The sequence below is a fragment of the Malurus melanocephalus genome, unplaced genomic scaffold (assembly GCF_030028575.1).
Source record: "Malurus melanocephalus ecotype Western Australia unplaced genomic scaffold, MMel_1.1 scaffold_349, whole genome shotgun sequence".
Lineage (NCBI taxonomy): Eukaryota > Metazoa > Chordata > Aves > Passeriformes > Maluridae > Malurus > Malurus melanocephalus.
This window is the reverse complement of record NW_026623581.1, coordinates 174342-194337: the sequence shown is the minus strand read 5'-3', so window position 1 is coordinate 194337 and position 19996 is coordinate 174342. Positions and strand designations below refer to the sequence as shown.

At 39.4% G+C, this 19996-nt stretch overlaps 1 protein-coding gene across 1 annotated transcript in view; it reads right to left on the bottom strand.

The window, feature by feature from the left end:
- MED14 (mediator complex subunit 14) overlaps positions 1-19996 on the bottom strand; it is a 34785-nt gene that overhangs the window by 5722 nt on the left and 9067 nt on the right. The window contains exons 6-27 of the mRNA XM_057378234.1: positions 19838-19966; positions 19371-19478; positions 18395-18527; positions 17695-17845; positions 15099-15210; positions 14365-14490; positions 13423-13501; positions 11697-11856; positions 11116-11310; positions 10421-10555; positions 9929-10005; positions 8245-8405; positions 7822-7968; positions 7639-7730; positions 6275-6427; positions 5793-6062; positions 4427-4582; positions 3796-3907; positions 3014-3145; positions 1793-1975; positions 886-1121; positions 70-249 (exon numbers count right to left, since the gene is read on the bottom strand). Of these exons, the coding sequence (XP_057234217.1) occupies positions 70-249; positions 886-1121; positions 1793-1975; positions 3014-3145; positions 3796-3907; positions 4427-4582; positions 5793-6062; positions 6275-6427; positions 7639-7730; positions 7822-7968; positions 8245-8405; positions 9929-10005; positions 10421-10555; positions 11116-11310; positions 11697-11856; positions 13423-13501; positions 14365-14490; positions 15099-15210; positions 17695-17845; positions 18395-18527; positions 19371-19478; positions 19838-19966 (3227 nt within the window). The remainder of the gene's footprint in view (positions 1-69; positions 250-885; positions 1122-1792; positions 1976-3013; positions 3146-3795; positions 3908-4426; positions 4583-5792; positions 6063-6274; positions 6428-7638; positions 7731-7821; positions 7969-8244; positions 8406-9928; positions 10006-10420; positions 10556-11115; positions 11311-11696; positions 11857-13422; positions 13502-14364; positions 14491-15098; positions 15211-17694; positions 17846-18394; positions 18528-19370; positions 19479-19837; positions 19967-19996) is intronic.

Below are 19996 nucleotides of genomic sequence, written 5' to 3'. Positions count from 1 at the left end.
CACTCAAAACAACAMCAGAGATTAAAAGCAATGCACAAAAATGTAAACATTCTTGATTTRAGTACATACCCTTGTTTCAAAGAACTTCTCCAAAACCTGTAATTCCTCTGATTTCCACTGTCCTGTATTTTCAGGTGTTACTTTCAGCTGCAAGGTCTGGTTGGTTTTGGGATTGAGAGCAACTCTGCATTTCAGTGCCTCTGTCTTAAACATAATGACACCTGGTTCATTGGAGTTTATTAACTGTAGCTGCATAAAAAGGAGATTCATAGTCCATTAGTCATTCATCAAATAGCATGAACTCACATACATACACATACACACACACACACACACACACACACACACACACTGTCACTTCCTCCCCAAAGTCAACCTCTCTTTGGAAGTGATCAACCTCTCTTTCCAGAAAGAAAACACAGGTTATTTGTATACAGGTACAATTGCCTTGAGAATTAAACTTATGAAAGATTTGACTTTTCCCTGTCACTGAATCCATGCCATAGAAGTGAAGAGGCACACTTGTCTGTCCCAAACCCTAAAGCAACATTTCTGACTGAGCAGTTAAYATTAATTAGTGACTCACTTCTCTGACAATCCTGACAAGCAGTGGCACCCACAGTAACCCTGTGGCTGTTTTTAGTAAATTCCCAAATGGACATGCTAAACCCAAGGAACTCACAACATCTGAAAATCTGTTCATAGTCTTGCTTTCATATCAGTTACCAAATTTCACCTGACCAAAAAGGTTTTCCACTTCWAGTTTGTGTGGAAAAGAAGTGAAACTAAATGATTTTTTCTTAWTTTTTTATTTGAAGCATTTTAGTCTGTGCCTGATTTGAAAGACATGGAGCATTCATCCCCACAGGTCCATTTAAACTGTACCGTTTCCTGTTGTATGATCCTCTGAAGATGCCTCCTCATAATCACYGATCCAAGGAATCGCTCAAGAGGGGAGCACAGATAGCTGCCAGCTAGTCCTGGCACAAGCCCAGGGGTAGGAGAGGGCAAGAGCAGAATATTCAAGGCACTGTGGGTGAGGATTGTAGGAATGGATGCAGCCCAAGAGCGCTGAGGTAGTTTCCGAGGTGGAGGCATGCTTGTTGGCATGATTTGGGAACCTGTGGGGATGGAAGGACTTGTGTAAAGGGAGGATTTTAAGCTGAAACATAAGATATGTGTTCACTTTAATTGTGACTATTCATCAACAATCCTCAGGGCCAAAGCTTAATCCATCTCATTTAAGAATTTGCCTGCCTAGTGATAGGCATCAGACAGACAAAGAATTAATTTTGACCCTGCACCCATGCAAAGAGTCTCAGTAATGCTGAAATCCTCCTCCCTTTTCCTCTTCCTGCAGCATGCCAGCAGACAGCAGGTTTGCACAACAAACTCAATGAGACGTAAAGATGGCTAAATCAGTCGTGCAGGAGCAGCATTACAAATCTATGATGTGAAAAGTTAGTATTTGGGYTGGCAAATGTGCCTGTCATTGCATTCACTCTGAATAYTTTTCTCTTACTCAGGGAGTTCAATAGTTTCAGACTGCTTTCTGCAGTGCAACAAGAGCAATCATCAATCCTGCTGACATTTATGCTGTATGTTTTAGCTCATTTTTCCAAATTGYTATTGAAGATTTGAACTAGGACAGAATAAAGGCCTAATTTCCTTAGACATTTTACTGCACAAGGGCAGTGAGGACTTAGATCAACACAAGAACTACCAAAAGGAACACAAGTGGAAATATTAAACACAGGTGTTTCACAGTTATAACACTGATAAAGAAGCCTACTTGTTCCAGCTCGTGGGGAATGAGAGGCATCAGGGACAGGTGAATGAAGYGAAGGGTTGGCTGGTGACATTCCAGGCATCCGTGCTGCTGGTGATGGACCAGAGACCTGGGGAGATCCTGGCCAATTCCCTGCACGCTGACTGGGTGACATCATGGTGTATGGCGAGCTTGGGTCTATGGTTCCTACATATGTTACAAGACCATTATTATTTCTTTCAAAAGTAAAAGGCTTTCTAATAGAGAAAACTAAAAAAGACTTACCAAAATCTATAAAGCATTRAAGTGCCCGCTTTTAGACTAGTTTTTACAACCATATAAAACACACGAGTTGGGGAGGAGAGTAAAAAGCAARATACAGATTTCAAGAGTTTCCAGGTTGTATTTTTAAAAAAGTAAGATTGAATGTTAAGGAAAATTGTCATGTTCAAGACAYAACAGGTTGTAAACTAAAAGGAGGTCATGTCTACAGACTTGGACTTCTACTGCTCCTTAGCAAATGTAAGCTTCAGCAAGACAGCTCCTCAGCTATTCAGTATCTTACAGTTATCCCTGCAAAAGTATCTCTGCTATGCAGACTGATCAGAACAAGTTTCTTAAACCCTCTGTTGTACATCTCTCTCACTTCTTAATCTCAACAGTCAAATTGATGCGTGAAAATTACCATCTGAACTGTTCATYTGCTGTGATCTATAGAACAGATTCCAATGCATTGTGATTACACAAAGGATTGTTTTGGCAGCTTTCCAAAAAACCCAACCTAATTAATAAAGGAAACAACCAAAAGGCATGTTGCTCACATACTGACATGGCAAACCAGCCAGACTTTGACAAAGTTTTCAAACTGCAAATATTTGAATTTCTAACCTGTTGCAGTAWTTTTTCCGGAGATGTAAGCAATGAAAATCCACTAATATCTAAGAGATAATGCTCATTAAAAGCTGCAGCCACCGTTCTGCTACAAGACCACACTCTATATCCCCACATTAGCTAGCAGAAAGGAGTGACTGATAGCCAATTTTTAACAAGTTAGGAACAACTCAACATGCCGTGCAGCTACTTTTGACTCCTGTGAACAGTYACATATATGGAAACAGCTACTCCAGCCAATTACAAAACATGAATTTTTCTCAATTAACTTAGGTCTGCTCTAGAAGACTTAATTTCAAGAAGCATATCTGCCCTCCCKGTCATTACATATACACTTGCCAGTAAAGAACTCACCATGTGGGCTGGCAAAATTAGCTGTTTGTCCCATTGTGATTCCAAGTGAGGAAGGTGAAGGAGTCGGACCAAAGGATGCTGGTGATGGTGCTCTTAAAGCCCCGCTAGGTGAGCTTGCAGCATGCAAATTTCCTGATCAAAGACATCACATCACTTGACATACACATTTCCCATCTTCCTATACTAATTTTTTTCTATTAACTGCTCCCTTGTTTTTGGGGAGATAGCGAACAAGATTCAAGAGAATTTATTTTTGCACTCAAAGGCTTTATTCTGTGCATGCATGAATGTTATATTTTTCAGGTTGATTTATCTCACAAAGGCAACTTCCCAAGATATCTGGCTTGAAGAATGGCATTTCCCCCATGCCCAGTGCTTCCCCAAATTTAAATATTTTCAGCTTTTGTTTTACARTAGCTGGGAGCAGAAAGCAGAACTTTAGTGATGAAAAGCTTTTCTGAAGAAGCAGGTATTGAAACTTAACAGGTTTTAGTCTCAGCAAGTTGCAAGCTCTAAGAATGAAACAGTCCTAAATATTACACAGCTAAAGATGAGTTTCAYTTCACTTAACAAAATGTACTTTCCAAAACACACATGGCAGGACTTTGTTTTCTTTTCCACACTGTAAAGTGCTTTCTCTTGGCTATGTATCTGGGGCTATATATCTTGGCTCTTTATCTGGGGCTAAATACACCTCAAATAATTAAAAAACCATGCAAGCACAAAGACCTGYATCTATCTGTCTAGTACAGGACCAGCTCCCAGCCTCCCAGCCATCCTACCTGGTGACTGCGTGTGCATCATGGAGGGGGAGGGCGTCACTGTGTTGTGGTAGGAGGTGGGTGGTGAAGTGAGAGGATATGCTCCAGAGGCTCCTGCCTGTTTGGCAAATGGCTGAAATTGTCAACATAAGACAATGAAAAATTTTGATCATTTTGTACTAAAACAAAAGGAGAATATGAATGAGGGTTTGGTCTTACAGGTTCATCCACACAGTTGTTTGGTTTTCTATACTATCATGTTCAGTGCTYACTGATTTTTTCAGTTTCTTCTAAAGATATAATACCTCTGTACCTCACTCATTTTATCTGCCACCCTGTAACAGGAAAGCTTTCTGACTCTCCCTCCCATCTTTTATCTCAGACAGTTGTTTTCCCTCCCTCAGTCCTTCGCTTCYAGGCAGCAAGTCTCATGTGACCTTCCAAAGCTGCTGCTCATATGCTATGGGCTGTTTACACTGGAATGAGAAATGACAAAATAAATTAATACATTTTGCCTGAAGGGGAATTCTGCAGCAGAGCGGGTTTATAGTCTCCCTTTCCATTTTGTTACTGCTAATCCCCTTAGAACATGAGGTTCTTAGAAGCCTACTGTTGTGGAAGACAATAAGCATTTATTTTGCCTGAAGGGTACCTGTTGTTGTGGTTGCTGTGGTGGCTGCTGGGGTTGAAGCTGTGCTATCARAGAATCCATCATGTCTCCTCCAATAGGAGAAGGTGGGTTATCATCTTCATTTACAGATCGTCTCCGTGCATCCTGATTACTGTCAACAAACATGTTCAGGAATGTCTGTGGAAAAAGCAGTTTTGTTAGCAATTTGTCCATTTAAATTTTACTACATAAAAGAAGGTAGTATTTGTTAAGCTTTAACACTACCTGTATTAACTAGAGCACTTAGGAGACAGGCAGGTCTCTGGAACTAAATACTAGTGSGCATTCATTAATTACAGTCTAATTAGTCAGCAAAATATATCAAATCATKAACAAAGACACCTGGCTCTATAATAAGAAATATCTCCAGTAAATGGAAATACCAACATTTTTCTTCTTTCCTTAAAGATAAGGAAAAGCCTACAGGAAACACCTGTTCCAAAACAACCCATCGTATCCAGAACCCACAGGGCTGCTGTATCACACCTACAACTGCCTTGTTTGATTATGAACATCTGGGTCACCTCCTCCCCAGCATTCTCTTGTACCCAGAGGAAYTTGCCAACTTTCTTGTATTAACTCTTCCTCTACCTTCCCATTCTACCTCTTCATTCCCTTCTACCACTTTACACTGGTATCTACAATCTCCTTCCTCTTTCCATTAGCCTTCCATTTGGCATTTGTGAAAGAGGCAGATGTTCAGGATCAGTTAAACACAATGCCAGAGAATCAATATTCCATTGCAAGTGCCGGAAGAAAAAATTAGCAAATTAACCTCTTTCTCAGAGGGTGTCATTTTGCAGTATTTCAGGATAACTAGCACTGGTTCAAATGCCCTCAGCTATTCAGTGTGCACAGGTTCATTTTTCAGGAAGAGTGAACAAGCACTCTTATTTAGAAGCACAGCCACAGGCTCCTGTATTTAGAAGCACAGCCACAGGCTCCTGCCACACACTAATGGGAACTGTTTTAAACGAGAAGTTTTTGTCTAGAATCATCTGACAGGGAGTATTGTCCCACCTGCAACTTATGAGCACTGCGCTACCACACAACACCTGGAGCAGACATCTAGCCTAGTCACAAAGCTTCAGCAAGTTTCAACAAACGGATTCCTGAATACACAGGTAAGAAAAAAAATCCTAGCASTTAATGGGCTTTTTTAAAGGAAATATTTTAATTCAAACTAATTAACAGATCTACCAAAAGATCAAAAACTTCCTTCTACGCTCAGAATTTTGGAAGGACCGCAGCTTTCCACAAAGAAAACCTTCACCAAGAGCTTCACATCATACTTCCAAGTTAGAAGCTCATCTATTTACAACCTGCCAGGGATCACAGGAGTGGTCACCTTTAATCCAGGAGCGGGGTAAAAGCCCTCAACGATTTTGCTGTTGTCGAAGAGGCTGTAGGCGCCGTCGCGAATGGCCACCACGCCGCGGCTGCGGCAGTAGATGTCGATGCAGTACATGTTCCTGAAAGCCAGCCTGATGTGCGTGGGGGACTGGGGCAGGATGGAGAAGCACTGGTAGGCAGTGTTGGTGCGTTGGGTCAGTCCCAGCATGGGCACGGTGGGGAGTTTGTTGATGGCGTTTAATGGAGCCTGAGTGTCAAACAAAACCTGGCACAGAACAGAGACAGAGACATCAGACAGCTTATCTGAAAGGAAAGATCAGGGAAAATGGGGCATAGCAGGGAAAATTAGGTGCTTTCTGGCAATGAGACCCATAAACAATTGTAACATCCATGTCATTTTGAAGAGAACAGTTTAATCGGAATTCAGCCTCCCAAGTATCTTGCAATTTGCTTGAGAGAAGTTTTTTAGGCCATTACCTGTAACAACTGCACCACATTTGGCGTTTTATTAAACATCTCCTGGAGCTGGTGCAGAATTGTGTTGTGACAGTTACTGCAACCTGAGTTTGGGCCAACAGTTCCCAGTGAAATGTGGAACTTCTGGAGGATCGAGTTCCACTGAATGCTGATCTGCAACAAACATGAAATTGTCTTGGAAGCTAGAACACGTAGGTTGTAATAATGAGGTCATAACAAGAGATTATAACAAGAAAGCTGGTCTGATTTAATTTTTTCCCCGTTTTTCATCAAACCTCAATAGATTCCTAATTCACCTTCCTCAAAAGCTGCTAAGGTTTTGAAGAAAAAAAGCTGCACTGTCAGCTTTAACACCCACTTAGCTACCTGGATTGCTGGCAACCACAGAACTGGGCAATTATAACAGCAAATCAAACAAAAGCACAAGAGTTTTTCCTGCCAAAGGTAAGATAGAGAAAATTAAACTCGAGAGATTTGTACTGTGGAATGCTGATTAATGAGTTGCTGGAGGTAGACTGGTTTTCTTAAGTTACATTACAGAAGAAAAAAACCTGGATGTGCTAATATGTAAGGAAGTTAAATGCAAATCCATACTGCTACTCTGGCTACTTACATATATATAACATATATATGTATATATGTATACCTATGTATACACACACACTTTCCAATAAAATGCACATAAAAATACTCCTAAAAATTCAGCTTAGAAAATGAACACAAAAATGTTCTAGGAGGCAAATTTCAAATGTATCAGCTACTTTGCAACACTTGCACTCAAAACTATATTCTTATCTGAAATAAACATGCACTTACTTCCTCCTCTACCTTGCACTTAAGGCRAAAGTGTGAGCATGTACTCAGTTATCCAAGTAATTAATAAATTTGTAAATTCAAATACTACAGAGGAAGCTAAAGTTCTGAACAAGGAAACAGCACTGCCACAAAATAATTAATGAACACCTTACTGAAAGCACAGCACTACATTTAAAATTTTGTTACAGTCCTCCCTTCYAAGGCAGAACTAGGCATTCAGCTTACACTTATCCATATATGCCAGTACAGCAGTGACTAGTAACAACACTTACCACAAAGTATTCCAGAAAAAGGCTGCCACATCAGCTTTCATCAGTTAGAAGTACAGAACTGTCCTTCCCACAATATAAAGCATCCAACAGAAATTCTCAAAAATTCTGAACTTTTAGCAACTCAGCAAATCAGCAATGCAACATCTTCTATTTCTGTTATTTCTATACTCATCTATATTAACTGCACAATAATATAATAAAAGGAAATATTCTGTAGCAAAATTCTGAGAACTCCAAACCTATTCATTTTGTTTTCAAACGTAAGGAGTTACTTACTGAGCTCCCCTTGGTAGTTCCATAACAAAGGATAAGTTTTCGGTAGTTGTAGATCCGAACTTCTGAAAAAATGTTTAAGTGGTTGGGGATGTCTTTGAAGAGAGGAGGGAAGAGAGTTAGAGTGAGAAAATCACAGTCATCTGTAAACCTATCATTTTGACAAAAAGGAGGTGATTTCTGTACCTGGTAAGGATCGTGCAAACTCCAGGACACACTCATACAGCCGAGCAATACTGTTCCAGTCRTTAAGGAACATCTCGACCACTTTGCGACCTCCAACTGGTTCAGACAACTGGTTTTCATAGGTCAGGTAAACATGACGGGTTGGTCCTACAGCGTGAGGAGATGGTAAAYACTGATCAACCCTGTGGTTCCTGAGCTGTGGTTTACAGACTGTGAGTGAACTGTAGCAAGTGACCAGGAAGCCCATTTAAATACCAAAAATGCATCAACTCAGCTGTCAGAATTTTGATTAAGGTACACTGGGGTTTATTAAATCTTCGSAGCAGACAGCTGTCCAGTAACACCAAGACATTGAAAATACTGGAACAGACAATGTAAACTATAAGTAAGCAAAATTTACCAGTCTTCCTCAATGAAACTTGCCTTGCTCCCTGGATGAAGTGCTGTTCAGCGGGCAGTTTGCAAACACCAGCTCGGCCACCCACGTGCGATTATTTCTACCTTGTAGTCGGAAAGTGCAATCAAGAAGAGATCGGTCCAGAGCCTTCTGTGTTTCCTCATTTACACCTTTACAGGGAGGAACTCTGTASATGATAAAAACCAAAATCTCCATTACAGAAAGTACAGTTTCAAAAGTAACAATAATGTCTTCTAATATTTCCTGAAGGACTCCCAAGTCTGGACATAARAGAATGAACAAATCAAAAGCAGAGGCATTTGGACTGCACAGTGAGATAACCTATTCCTTTCCAAGGACTGTAATAAGTGTGTCACAAAAGCACTCTGAGCTAGGATCAATTTTTATATGGATCCAACACCTGCAAATTACAGACTGGTAAAGGATCTGCTGAATTGTCCTCAACTTCTGAGAGGACAGAGGTGAACTGAGAGCTCACCAATATAAAGCTCTTATACAGAGAAATAAGCCAACAAAGATGAAAATAGGTAAGTTCTCTGGCAATCCGAATTCCTTTGCCTTCTAGAATAAGCTTGCTCTACATGCAATGAATAACTGGCAGTTCCCTTAGTACTCACTAATTTATTCATATCCCGGTGTGTGAATTGAGCTCAGGGGACAGACTAAATAAAGATTAAGTAAAAACATGCCAAACTCTTATTTAAATTCTTTGAGGATCTAGCCAGAATTTTCATGCTCCACCCTTAACTTCAGCTCCCAAGTTCTCTGCTCATGTGCAAAGTTAAAAAAGGTAGGGCCTAATGCATTTAGAGACTGGTGCCTTTATGTCCTGCAGMATAAAAGGAGTTACGATGGTTTTACTCTAGGAGGTGTCTTTGGGTTTGTAGTTTTTTGCTTTAAACTGATTTGTTGCAGGCCCCATTAGGGGCTGTCTGTGGCTGACATTACTCAGGGTTAACACAGAGGCCAATACTATTGCTCGCCTATTAACATTTTCAATATAACTATTTCAATAGCCAATATGATACAAAAGAATAGCAAATTTGCAGGTGATGCCAAACTGAAGGGAGCACTTAACATGCTGGAGGTCAGGGTTGCCCTTCAGAGAGATCTCAGGTGGCTGGAGGAATGAGTTAACAGGAACCTTATGAAATTCTATGAAAACAAATGCAAAGTCCTGCACTTGGGCCTAAATAACCTCTTAAATTACTATATGATTCTCAGATATTTCCTCTACAAGCACTTTCCCATGCAATTGTCTTTTCTGGGATTCCTGTCATTTTCTTCTGCAATTTCACATAATTGTCAAATAACATATGGAGTATGTAGGCCTCTGATCTAAAATTGCATGCTCATGAATCATCAMCACATCTTCCTTAGCACTGCCTACATTTAAGGATTGAGGACTGTCAAACTGTTTTCAGAGCTCCTCAGYTTAGGCTAATGAAGGAAACAAATTGTAGATGGCTCTTTGTCTACTCTTATTTTCCTCTTTTACTAGCACTGCTTCACATGCAAGTGRAAGACACACAGTACTAACACCCCTCAAAAAAAAAAAAAAGGAAAAATAATCCCAAAACAAAAATCCTGCCACTTTCCTGATATTCTTATTGTTACTCCCAAACAAGCCTTTTGTTCTGTCAAGTGTATTTTCAGTAATAAAATGAAACACAGAACATATCCTCTTACTTCAATAAACGTATTGCATGACTGAATCCATCTCCTTCTACTTGTACTCCCTGGTGAGGAATGTCCATATTGGATAACTAGGAATGAACAAGAAAAACATTATTTCAAGCAAAAAACCTGTAACTTTTGCAAGGACTTTTTTCCCCCAAAGGGTGACAGATGTTTCACATCCTCGAGCACTGGATAGCCAAAACATGGTCTGTGCAAATCTAGTACAAAGTTGTCTCCCAACCCTTCCCACAARTGCATCTTTCATCCTCATTTTCCCTTTYCCCTCAMCTTTTCAAGCTTTTTGCAGTGCTTGGTATTAAGAAAAGCAGCTCTAACAAAACTAGAGCAACACGTGGCAGAACAGTGAGTCACCCAGGCTCAGCTGGTGGGGGAACTCCAGAGTGAGCACATGACCACAAATTTGCCAAATGGTCACATCTAGACATGAGAATCAGCAGTGGGGGAGGGGAAGAAGGTAACAAAGCATTTTTTAATACCTACCTCTATCCGAAGCCCTATAAATGGCATATTTGTATCACACATGGCTACAATATGAGCTAGCACTTTATTGAAGGCACACATTTCTCCCGACCGTTTTGGTTTCTTGGGTTCTATGGAACATGGATCTCCAGATAACTAGAATTAAAATAAAGACAAATGTACTTGTCTATATGGAGTAAACACTTCGAATAAATGTCAGAGAATAAGTTAATCAAAGTGCTAAACAAATCACATTCTGAGCACAAACTCCTGAAAGSATCTGGTCCACTTCAGGACTGAAGCAATTCAAATACTGTCCCTAAAACAGTACTTGTGTATCACTAAGCCACGTCAGCCCAGCCCCAAGGAGTAACTCTTTATCAGTCCCTGCAAGTCCTTCAAAGTCTACACTGGCCCAAAGATATCACACAGATACCAGCACTCTGCATRTACAATATATACACACTCCTCTGCACAGAACTCTGCCTTTGCTCAGGAGAGCAGTGGAGAAGGCTTGGCATGAACTAAAGGACAACTGTTACAAAAGAGTTTCCCAGCATCTCCCTAGGAAAGCAGTCCAGAGAACCAGTACAAGTAAGATGTCAGCCATAAAAACTCTGGAAACATGGCTACTAGAGCTGGAAGTGATGCTCAGAACCTGTGTTGAGTTTTCATGCACTGTAACCACCCCACTGGTGTGGGGTACGTACACGTACCTTGCGCTTGACACCACTTTTCATTTGTTTGCCACTTTTTGTGTCCAGTACCAACTCTTCAATGTTTGGTTTGAACTGCTGTAGTAAAAGTGCAGTTGCAGGGCTGTCATCTCCTTCAGCATAGCTCACAGACAGAAAATGGTATTTGTACTCTAATTCTGTGGGGTTGCCAGGAACATCAAACATCTCTACAACCTATATTTGCACAAAACAACAAATTGAGAAGATTCTCCAGCTAAGAATAAATCTAACTCAGTTCTTATCCTCTCCCTTTCAAAGAATAGCTATCAGTCTTTTTCAATATATTAATTCTGTGSCTAGGAAAGGTATCCAAGAAGAGAAGGAAGATCAAACCTTTAAGGAAACAAAGAATGGGAAGGTTGCTGAATAACAAATCTGTATGTGCCCTCTTCTGTATGAGCCTGAGTGYGTAACAAACCCACAGAAGAAGGGAGGGAGAGGAGAGAATTAAGCTTTACATCAACCACTTGGTTCCTCATGTTAAGAATTAACAGTACAACAAACTGCTTGGGATACCCATAACTGGGAGCAAAAGGCAAAGGCACTTTTCAGTTACTTACAATGTAGTACTGGGGAAGGCGAGTGAGTTTGATGAACAGTTTGTGTTTGGAAAGGTTTCCCACTGGATGGCTGGCATAATTAGCTAGTTGAAGAGTTTCACTGCTCACTGTAGGCAGATGTTTTATYGACTGTTTGCAGCGCTGCTGTCCAAGCCAGAACCTTGCATGGAAATAAAGATATTATTTCCTGAGACAGTACCCTGAGACTGGTTTCATGATTATAATATACTGGTATGTAGTGCATTAGTGTCAAATTAAGAGTCAACCATGTCCTAAGCCAACATCTACCTTGGCAGCACAAGTTAAATAAAGAAAAATCACATAGAAAATGTCATTACTTTATATTTTCTTGTCACTATCTTTATATCTTGTCTTCAGCTTAACAGACAGCTGCTAGTTCAAGAAAAAAAGTCCTGAAGTTACTTGCTGAATAAATTTTTATATACTACAATATGAAATTACAATACAAAACAGAGAAGGGAAACATTAAAAAAACATGCAGATTGCAGTTGTTTGGCAATCTGGAATCTTCAATTATGTTTTGGTATAAAAAAGAAAATCTTTGCTCCCATATGCTGGTAAGCAGTACAGTAAAAAATCACTGAAGCTGGATGTCACTCTGGGTTATGTTATAAACAAACCCATTAAACTGAGTRAGTTTGGACATGAAGAGCTACATGCAAGACACCAAATTTATTCTCATGTTTGGAATGAAACTTTGTCCTACTCCAATGGATTTTGGCTATAGTGGCAAGGCCAGGAAGACTAGCTACGGTTGAAAGGGGCTCAGAAATGCATGGCTTGGGTATTCATTCACTGACAACAGCAGTGGAAAGTGTGAGTGCTCAGCATCTCTCCATCACAAACACCACATTTATTCTCACAGATACATGTCAGATACAGCTGCCATAAAAGACGTTTTGTGGACTGCTGAGCTTCCTCAGAAACTGCAGCACYACCTAAGCCATTATCTCAAGTACATTATTTATAACAAAGGGAGGTTGATTAGTTTCTCCAGGGTGCCAATGCTTCATGCATCATCAAGCTTCTTTTAGAAGCAGAATTCCTCAAAGAGAGATTTCACCCTGCAATTAACTCAGAGCACTGGGAACTTCCAAAACGACAGCACAGGTAGAACTCCGTTCTCATGCAGATGCAAATTGTGTTTGTATTATTTGCTACAACCTCTTATGGGAGCCAAATGTATCTTGTGSTTAAATTTCAGGGCTTTATGGAATRAAGATTGGAGGCTTAAACCAGCAAGGGCTGAAGTGCTAGAAGATAAACAGGTATTAAATYATCCTAGGCCACTTCCTAGTTCTTCCTTTGAATTGTGAGAACAGAGATCATTTTTATCAAGAAACAAGCAAAGTTCTGCTGTGGTAACAGAATGGAATAAAGGATATAGAAGAAGACATGAACAGAAAAAGAAAATCTCAGGAAGCAAGTACTCTGCTACTGAGAAAAGTGAAAAGACTTCATGCAAAGTGTGCACACAGTAAGGCATGAGGCTACATGTAAGGGGGAAAACTAAAGCAGGACAATGGAATCAAAGAATTTCTTCCACTGCCTTAGAGAAGATGGCAAACACTCAAGGCTGTTTACAACAGTGAGAAAGTATAACCCCTACTGTGGTAAAACACAAAGCCATGCAAGTATGATCATCCAGAATATAAACGTGGTGATTCATTCTATGCAAACAAAGTGAACTGCTCAAGTAACTTACTTGAGCTGCTGGAGCCAAGGAATGATTCGCTTCATATCATCATTAACAGACTTCTCTATGTCATCGAGTGTCAGTTGATCTGCAAGAACATCAGGTGAGTGAATGGTCTTARCATCAGTCCTTCAAACAAAACTTCAAACTTTCATTGGCAGTGTCTMATCTAAATAATCTCATAATCATATAACAGGCTTGGGCTTGAAAGGGGACCTTGAAAGATCATCTGGTCCAACTCCTTGTGGGAAGAGGAGCATAGATGAGGTAATCTAACACCCTGTCCAACTGCATCTTGAAAACCTCCAGTGATGGRCATGCCACCAAAACTCTCAGGGAGTCATTCTAAGGTTTGTTTGATTTCTCTGTAAAAAAATTGCTTTCTCATATTGAGATGAAACTTCTCCTGGTACAATTTGTAATTGTTGCCCCTAGTTTTCTCCACATGGCTCACTGTGAAGAGAGAGATTAAGGTACCAACAGATGTTTCAAAGACCACAGCAGGATATTATTAACCAAGTAAACTAAAAGAACTTTCTTTTTTTTCTTAAGCCCTCTGAAAACTGAAGTGAAGACTTGAACAGAAGTAACTCAAGATGTGTAAGGTCCATATGAATTGGACCATATGAAATTACTCAGGTCCATATGAAATTACTCCATCCATTAACAGCACAAGCCAGGAATCACGAGTCATGAAGAATATGCATTGTATTGACCCCCAACAATAATTACTCAGTTGTCCTATTAAAAGAAACTTAACTGAATGTGACACTTAAGCATGAAGATCCTTTTTTCCATTGCTGAAACTCCAATACCTTGATGATGACCCAAGAGTGGTGTTCATTTGCTCACAAAACTTTGCAGATATGACAGAATTGTCCCCACAAAATGACCTCATAGTGCAGGATTCTTGCAAGGCATGAAATACTTCACCGTTTTGTACCTACTTACCAACACCATACAGCATGAGCTGGAACATTCCAGAGTGGAGATCAACAAATACATGCAGGCACTCTGATCGACCACATGGTTCCAAAATCGGAATTACAAGAGTTGGGAGAGCTGTCTCAATGAATGCTAAAAAAAAAACCCCAATGTTAATAATTTCCCTCAAAATTCAAGCTTATATTAAAACCTAGCCCATTATAATCAAAAAAACCTGTATGTTTTTACAGAACCAATCTTCACTTGCACATTATTACAGTGTTAACATAAAGAGGAAACAACGTAAGAATTTCTCTGTGAAAACAGTGACATGAGAAAAGGCAGATCAAATCTGAAGATTATTAATCCTTAAATATCTTTTAACTCACTGCTTCACAATTGTAAGATCAATCTAAATCCCAAAAGTTTCAACAGTAGTTGAAGAAAGTCTCATCCAAACCAGTTCAAAGCAGTGAAAGATTTGCTTACAATTCTGAACACAAACAAGTTTTACAGTAGGCAAATTTAAACCCTTTAACCCAGACTATAAGGTTCTACCAGCTTCACCTATTACACTGCTTTTAGATGCATGGGTATTTTACAATTATCAATGCAGAATAATTTAAAATTAAGTTTTGTTATTTCTGAACACATTTCCTTTAAAAAAAAATTAACGAAAACAAGAAACATCAAGAGAAAAGGAAACCATTCCTAGACACAAACGGAAATGAACTATAGAAACTTCAGCAGAAAACACATACAATTGTCATTAACATTGTAGCTCTTAAGAATGGCTTTCAGCTCCTGGAGTTTTTGATGAGATCTTGCATGGACACTGTCTATGAGGAGTTTTTCTATTGATAGGTGGTCAATCTGTAAAAAATAAAGGTACTCGAGTTAGCTCACCTTTGATGTGTAGGCTTTCTGCATTACCATACTGGAATAAAGGTATTTAATAAAACAATCACTCCAGAAGTAATTTGTTTAGAACTGTGGTGAGCCACATGGACTACTAACTTGAGTATTTGGAGCACTATAAAATACAAGAAGCTACCACGAGACTGTCTGTGCAGTAGGCAGTGGGGAGGGGTTTTGARCTAAGATGAAAAGATGTAAAAGAAGTTCCACAAACTGTGCTGTTAGCACCCCCTGTGCAGACCTACTTGTTCTGGATCAAGGTTGGTCCATTTTCAGATCACCTTTTTTTTTTTTCTTACAGCCATCTSTAACTAACCTGAGCTAAAGAAAAAAGACCCCAAACACAAAACACCCAAAGCAATACCTCATGAGGATATGGTTGCCTCTGCACAAGCCATTAACATGAAATCCAACAAGATTAAGTCCTACTAATGGACTTAACAATGCAGTGACAATAGATAAAAGCAACTCCACGAAGAAGCTAGTCTCCTGCACTGCTGAAGCTCAYGCCACCACTTACATTCACTGTAACTTACTTGTGCAATTGAAATTACAGCATTTGCATTTACATTCAYTCCCATTACAGTCATATTATTCACGTATTTTGCGTAAGCAAAGCTCCAGATTACTGCCAAACCTTTTCCTAGGTAACCTCACATGGCTTTGAGAACTGTTTGAGCTGTGTCAAACTTAAATTTTCTTCTAGTGTAAGAGATAAATGCAGAAGAGTTTCATACAGCACAGAGATACAAAATTTCAGTGCATGCCTTTGTATATACCAGAATGACTTTCACCTAAAGATGAGCTTTCCAAGACAAGGCCTTAAAAACCAAGTCTTAATCCATCCACAAAAGCATTTCAACTCAGCAGCTGCAAAGGGTTAAATCTTCCTCTCTAAGAAGTGACTACATGCTCTATAGCTCCATCCAATTTTCAGTAGGTTAATGCACAACCTGCCCAGACAAACACGTTTGTTTGTGCCACTGTTTTATAAAGTATCTTAAACAAACAGAAACCCAGTGTGCCCTCTACGTCATTCCAGCTGAGATCATTATTCAAACACTACAACAGCACTGTATATACCACAGCTGATAATTTTCTTAAGCTCAGAGCAAGCAGTTATAAAGGGAKTCAGCATTAACTTTGATAAATCTCAAATTTACAGTGGCCTCATATCTTAATCTACAGGCTATAGGCTGGATTCAGTGAATTTAAGACTGTGTCAGCTCCAGTGGATCTTCAGCAGATGTTCAAGATAAACAGCATTTTCTTGGATTTACACATAAATACAGCATCTTCACTGAATCAACTCAATATTCATTAGCCTAAATTTGCTAATTTATTTAATAAGTAAATGTAGTAYATATTTACTATACTAATAGTAGAATTTCTACTCTAAAGTAGAGAAGGGTGCCATGCTTCASTCGGTTTCCCACATCCCTCTGTAGYTGAAACATATGCAGCTCTTGACATTCACCATATAGACTTGTCTGTCAGCACCAGAAACATGAGGGGTTAAGAGGTTCAAATACAAAGTATGTACAGGAGGTGAAGGCTAACATCAGCAAAAGTTCTGTGACACAGGTGAAGAATCTGAGCTGGAGCATTTTSCCTGTGGAAAGACTGTACTGAAATTGGGAAGACTACACCACTCACTCCAGTTTGCTAACTCTTCTAAACCCAAACGCTGTAAGAAATAGTGACAGACACCCTGACAYACCACAGCCACATTTGCTGAGGAACTTACAGAGGATTTATTATAAAACCCAGAATGCAATTTCTCTTAAATATGTTTAACCAAGATCTAGAATTATCACCAGTGAAGTAGGTGATCCAAGTAGSAAGTTGACTGCAGTTACTCATTTTGGATCATTGCAACAATCCCACCTTTAAAGTACAGGAACCTGAGCATTCAGATAGGCCACATGATACAATCTGGTGAGCAATAATGTAAAACTAAGCTTCACCTACACTCMTAACCAGCAAACCACATGAGCTCTTCAGCACAAGATTTCCAAATCGCAATGTAATATTTTCTAAAGTGGAGAGCACTGCTGAGTAGCCAACTCCAGTGACAAGGGGCAGCTGATTTTCAGAGGAGCTCCAAGACAGGAAAGGGAAGAAGCATCTCTATAAAGCATTTCAAGCCAAACCCTAATAACTGATATGTTGCTGTTGTTTCCCCACAGCCTCAGTATTCTGTCTCACAAGTGATATACAATGCACTGTGAAGTAGGTGCAATTTTCAAGATGAAGTCAAGGTCAATAATTTGTTACAATTTGAGGTCCCCACATAACACTACACAACTACAGTAACTACTTACTAGAAAYCTTAGAAACARCTCTTTAAATAGAATCAAAGTGGAMCAAATTGACAGTGCAAAGCASTCAAGTTTTTGATTCACAAAATTAGATGCCTCCTGCAAAGCAAACCTTTACCTTCATGGCTCTTTCCATCAGTTTGGAATCACAGGCTGGCAGTGGAGGCTCATGAGATATTTGTAAGGGTTTTGAGACATCAGTTTCATCAATTTTTATAGTGACCTTATGGACAGATGCAGTCCCTGTTTTCCTTCCAAGTACCTGTTGACTTAAAATAAATAGAATAATTAAACCATGCAACTGGAAGAACAGAAAATATGTTTTACACAATCTAAACCTTGGTTCAGTTTAGGTAAAGTAAGTGTTAAAAACATGATGTCAGCTGAACTGAAAAAGGCRTTTGTTTTAGTTGACATTTTAAAGCAGAACTATTGGTAAACTGTAACTACATGAAGAATTTTAGATGACTGCAAATTCAACACAATCTGAAGTGTACTTGGATTGCTTTTTTAAACTGAATCTAGTGCCAGCCATGCAATAAATATAGTAAGACTGACAAAGAACTAATTAATTTTTAGACATCTGTGTAAATACAAAGCTATTTACAACTGTATCCATTGCTCYTCTGTATATTAATGTGCAACCTTTACTTCTTTGCAAATCAAGCAATATGTGTAGGCACTTAATTATAAGAATTTCGAAGTCTCACATCAAAAAGAAAGTAAAACTCTGAAAATTATGGCTCAAGCTTGGTAAATATAATTCTTCCTGTTATTTTTTTTGTTGTTTGCTAAGAGTTGTTTTGAAATTAACTTACTTCCAGACAGAGAGGGAGAGACATTTCCCTGCATGGTACCGCTCCACTTGCACAAGGTCACCCCAGCGCTCTCGGATCAGCATTAGTGTTTGTGAATGCAAGACTTCCAGCTGAAGAGCCAGGCAGAAGGAGTCTAATGCACAGAGTTAAGAAAATATAAAACGTCCAAAAAATCTGTACACTACATAAACCTGTCTCTGWACACCTCATCAATCAATTTGTCAGCTCTGTCACACAAGATGCTGTCTGAAAAYAGACTAATGTTCTAATCCAGAGATAAAGACATAGAAACAGCACCAAATATTTATCAAAGGGGTTTTTTTTTGTTTCTCCTCTAAACTAGGACAGGTTACTCGACAAGAGAATCACTACAGCCTTGTTTTACAGATTTCTGTTGTCACYATCTTTTACTGAAAAGATGATTACTAACAAAGAAATTCAACTCACCCTATARTTACCACTAAACCCATATCCTCCCATGTGACTCTTTCTGCAGAAAGTTTCACTGAAATCCATTTCACATCATCAAGCAATTTGCCCTTTGCAAGTAGAAAATGACTGCCCATCCTGTATGTCCTCTCATTATTCACACAGGTACAATAGACTTAACACACCCTCATCAACTGCACTTTACTGCAGTTCTGGGTAGCAAGAACTGTCAACTTCCAGAACTTCCAAATCAGTTCTGTATTTCATCTTCAAAATTTGCTGCTGCTGCACTGACTTACCACACAACCTGCTGCCTTGAATACCTCACCTTCACCTTTRCTGRTTTAGTGTGTAGAATCAAATTTGAYATGCAGGCASCTGAGAATTACTGCTTCCAAGGCCATCATTTACTTCAAGGCCACCATAACTTCATGTCCAGACACTTCCCCCAAGCTTAACAGGGAATCCACCTTTCCTGATCTCCAGCTACTAAGAAGAGCAAGGCTACACTGAACACCTAATTCAGAATCCCCTTTCAGAAGGATACGCAAACAGTTGTACATGTCCTGAAGTGGCTTYTCATCAGCAAACAGCCGGGACTGGACCAACTGATGGATGAAGTTGATCTGCATGCTGTGAACCAAGGCTCGACCATCTTTTGCAAACGAAAAATAATTCACATTAGCCATTGGGAAACTAGGTATTTAAAATAATAATACATTAATAAATTAAAAATAAAAGAGATAAAGCAATTTCCACACCAGGGCTCAGAAAAAACTAACAAAATCCTTGGTTTACTCTGGAAATTTCAGTCACTGTACTTTACTGTCACTGTAAGGTATTGTTAAGGTATTAAAAGCCTATAAAGCAAGGTCAAAACAGGACTAGTAGATATAAGTTCATTCTCTCAAACTGTGATATGCAGAAAACTCAGTACAAACAAGACTTATACAGTGTAAGAGATGAACATCATATTAAAAACAAAGTGTAAAGGTTTGATTTTTTTTTCTTTACCACCAGTTTCCTTGTCTTCAACCAATATTTCCAGCTTGAGAAGGCGCCAGGGGATGTCAGGRTCATCACCCATCACTGTCAAGGTGGCCTCAAATTCACCCTCAACTCGGAACTTCACACGGCCGTTGGCTAGGGAAGACAATGTTTTATTTCACTCAA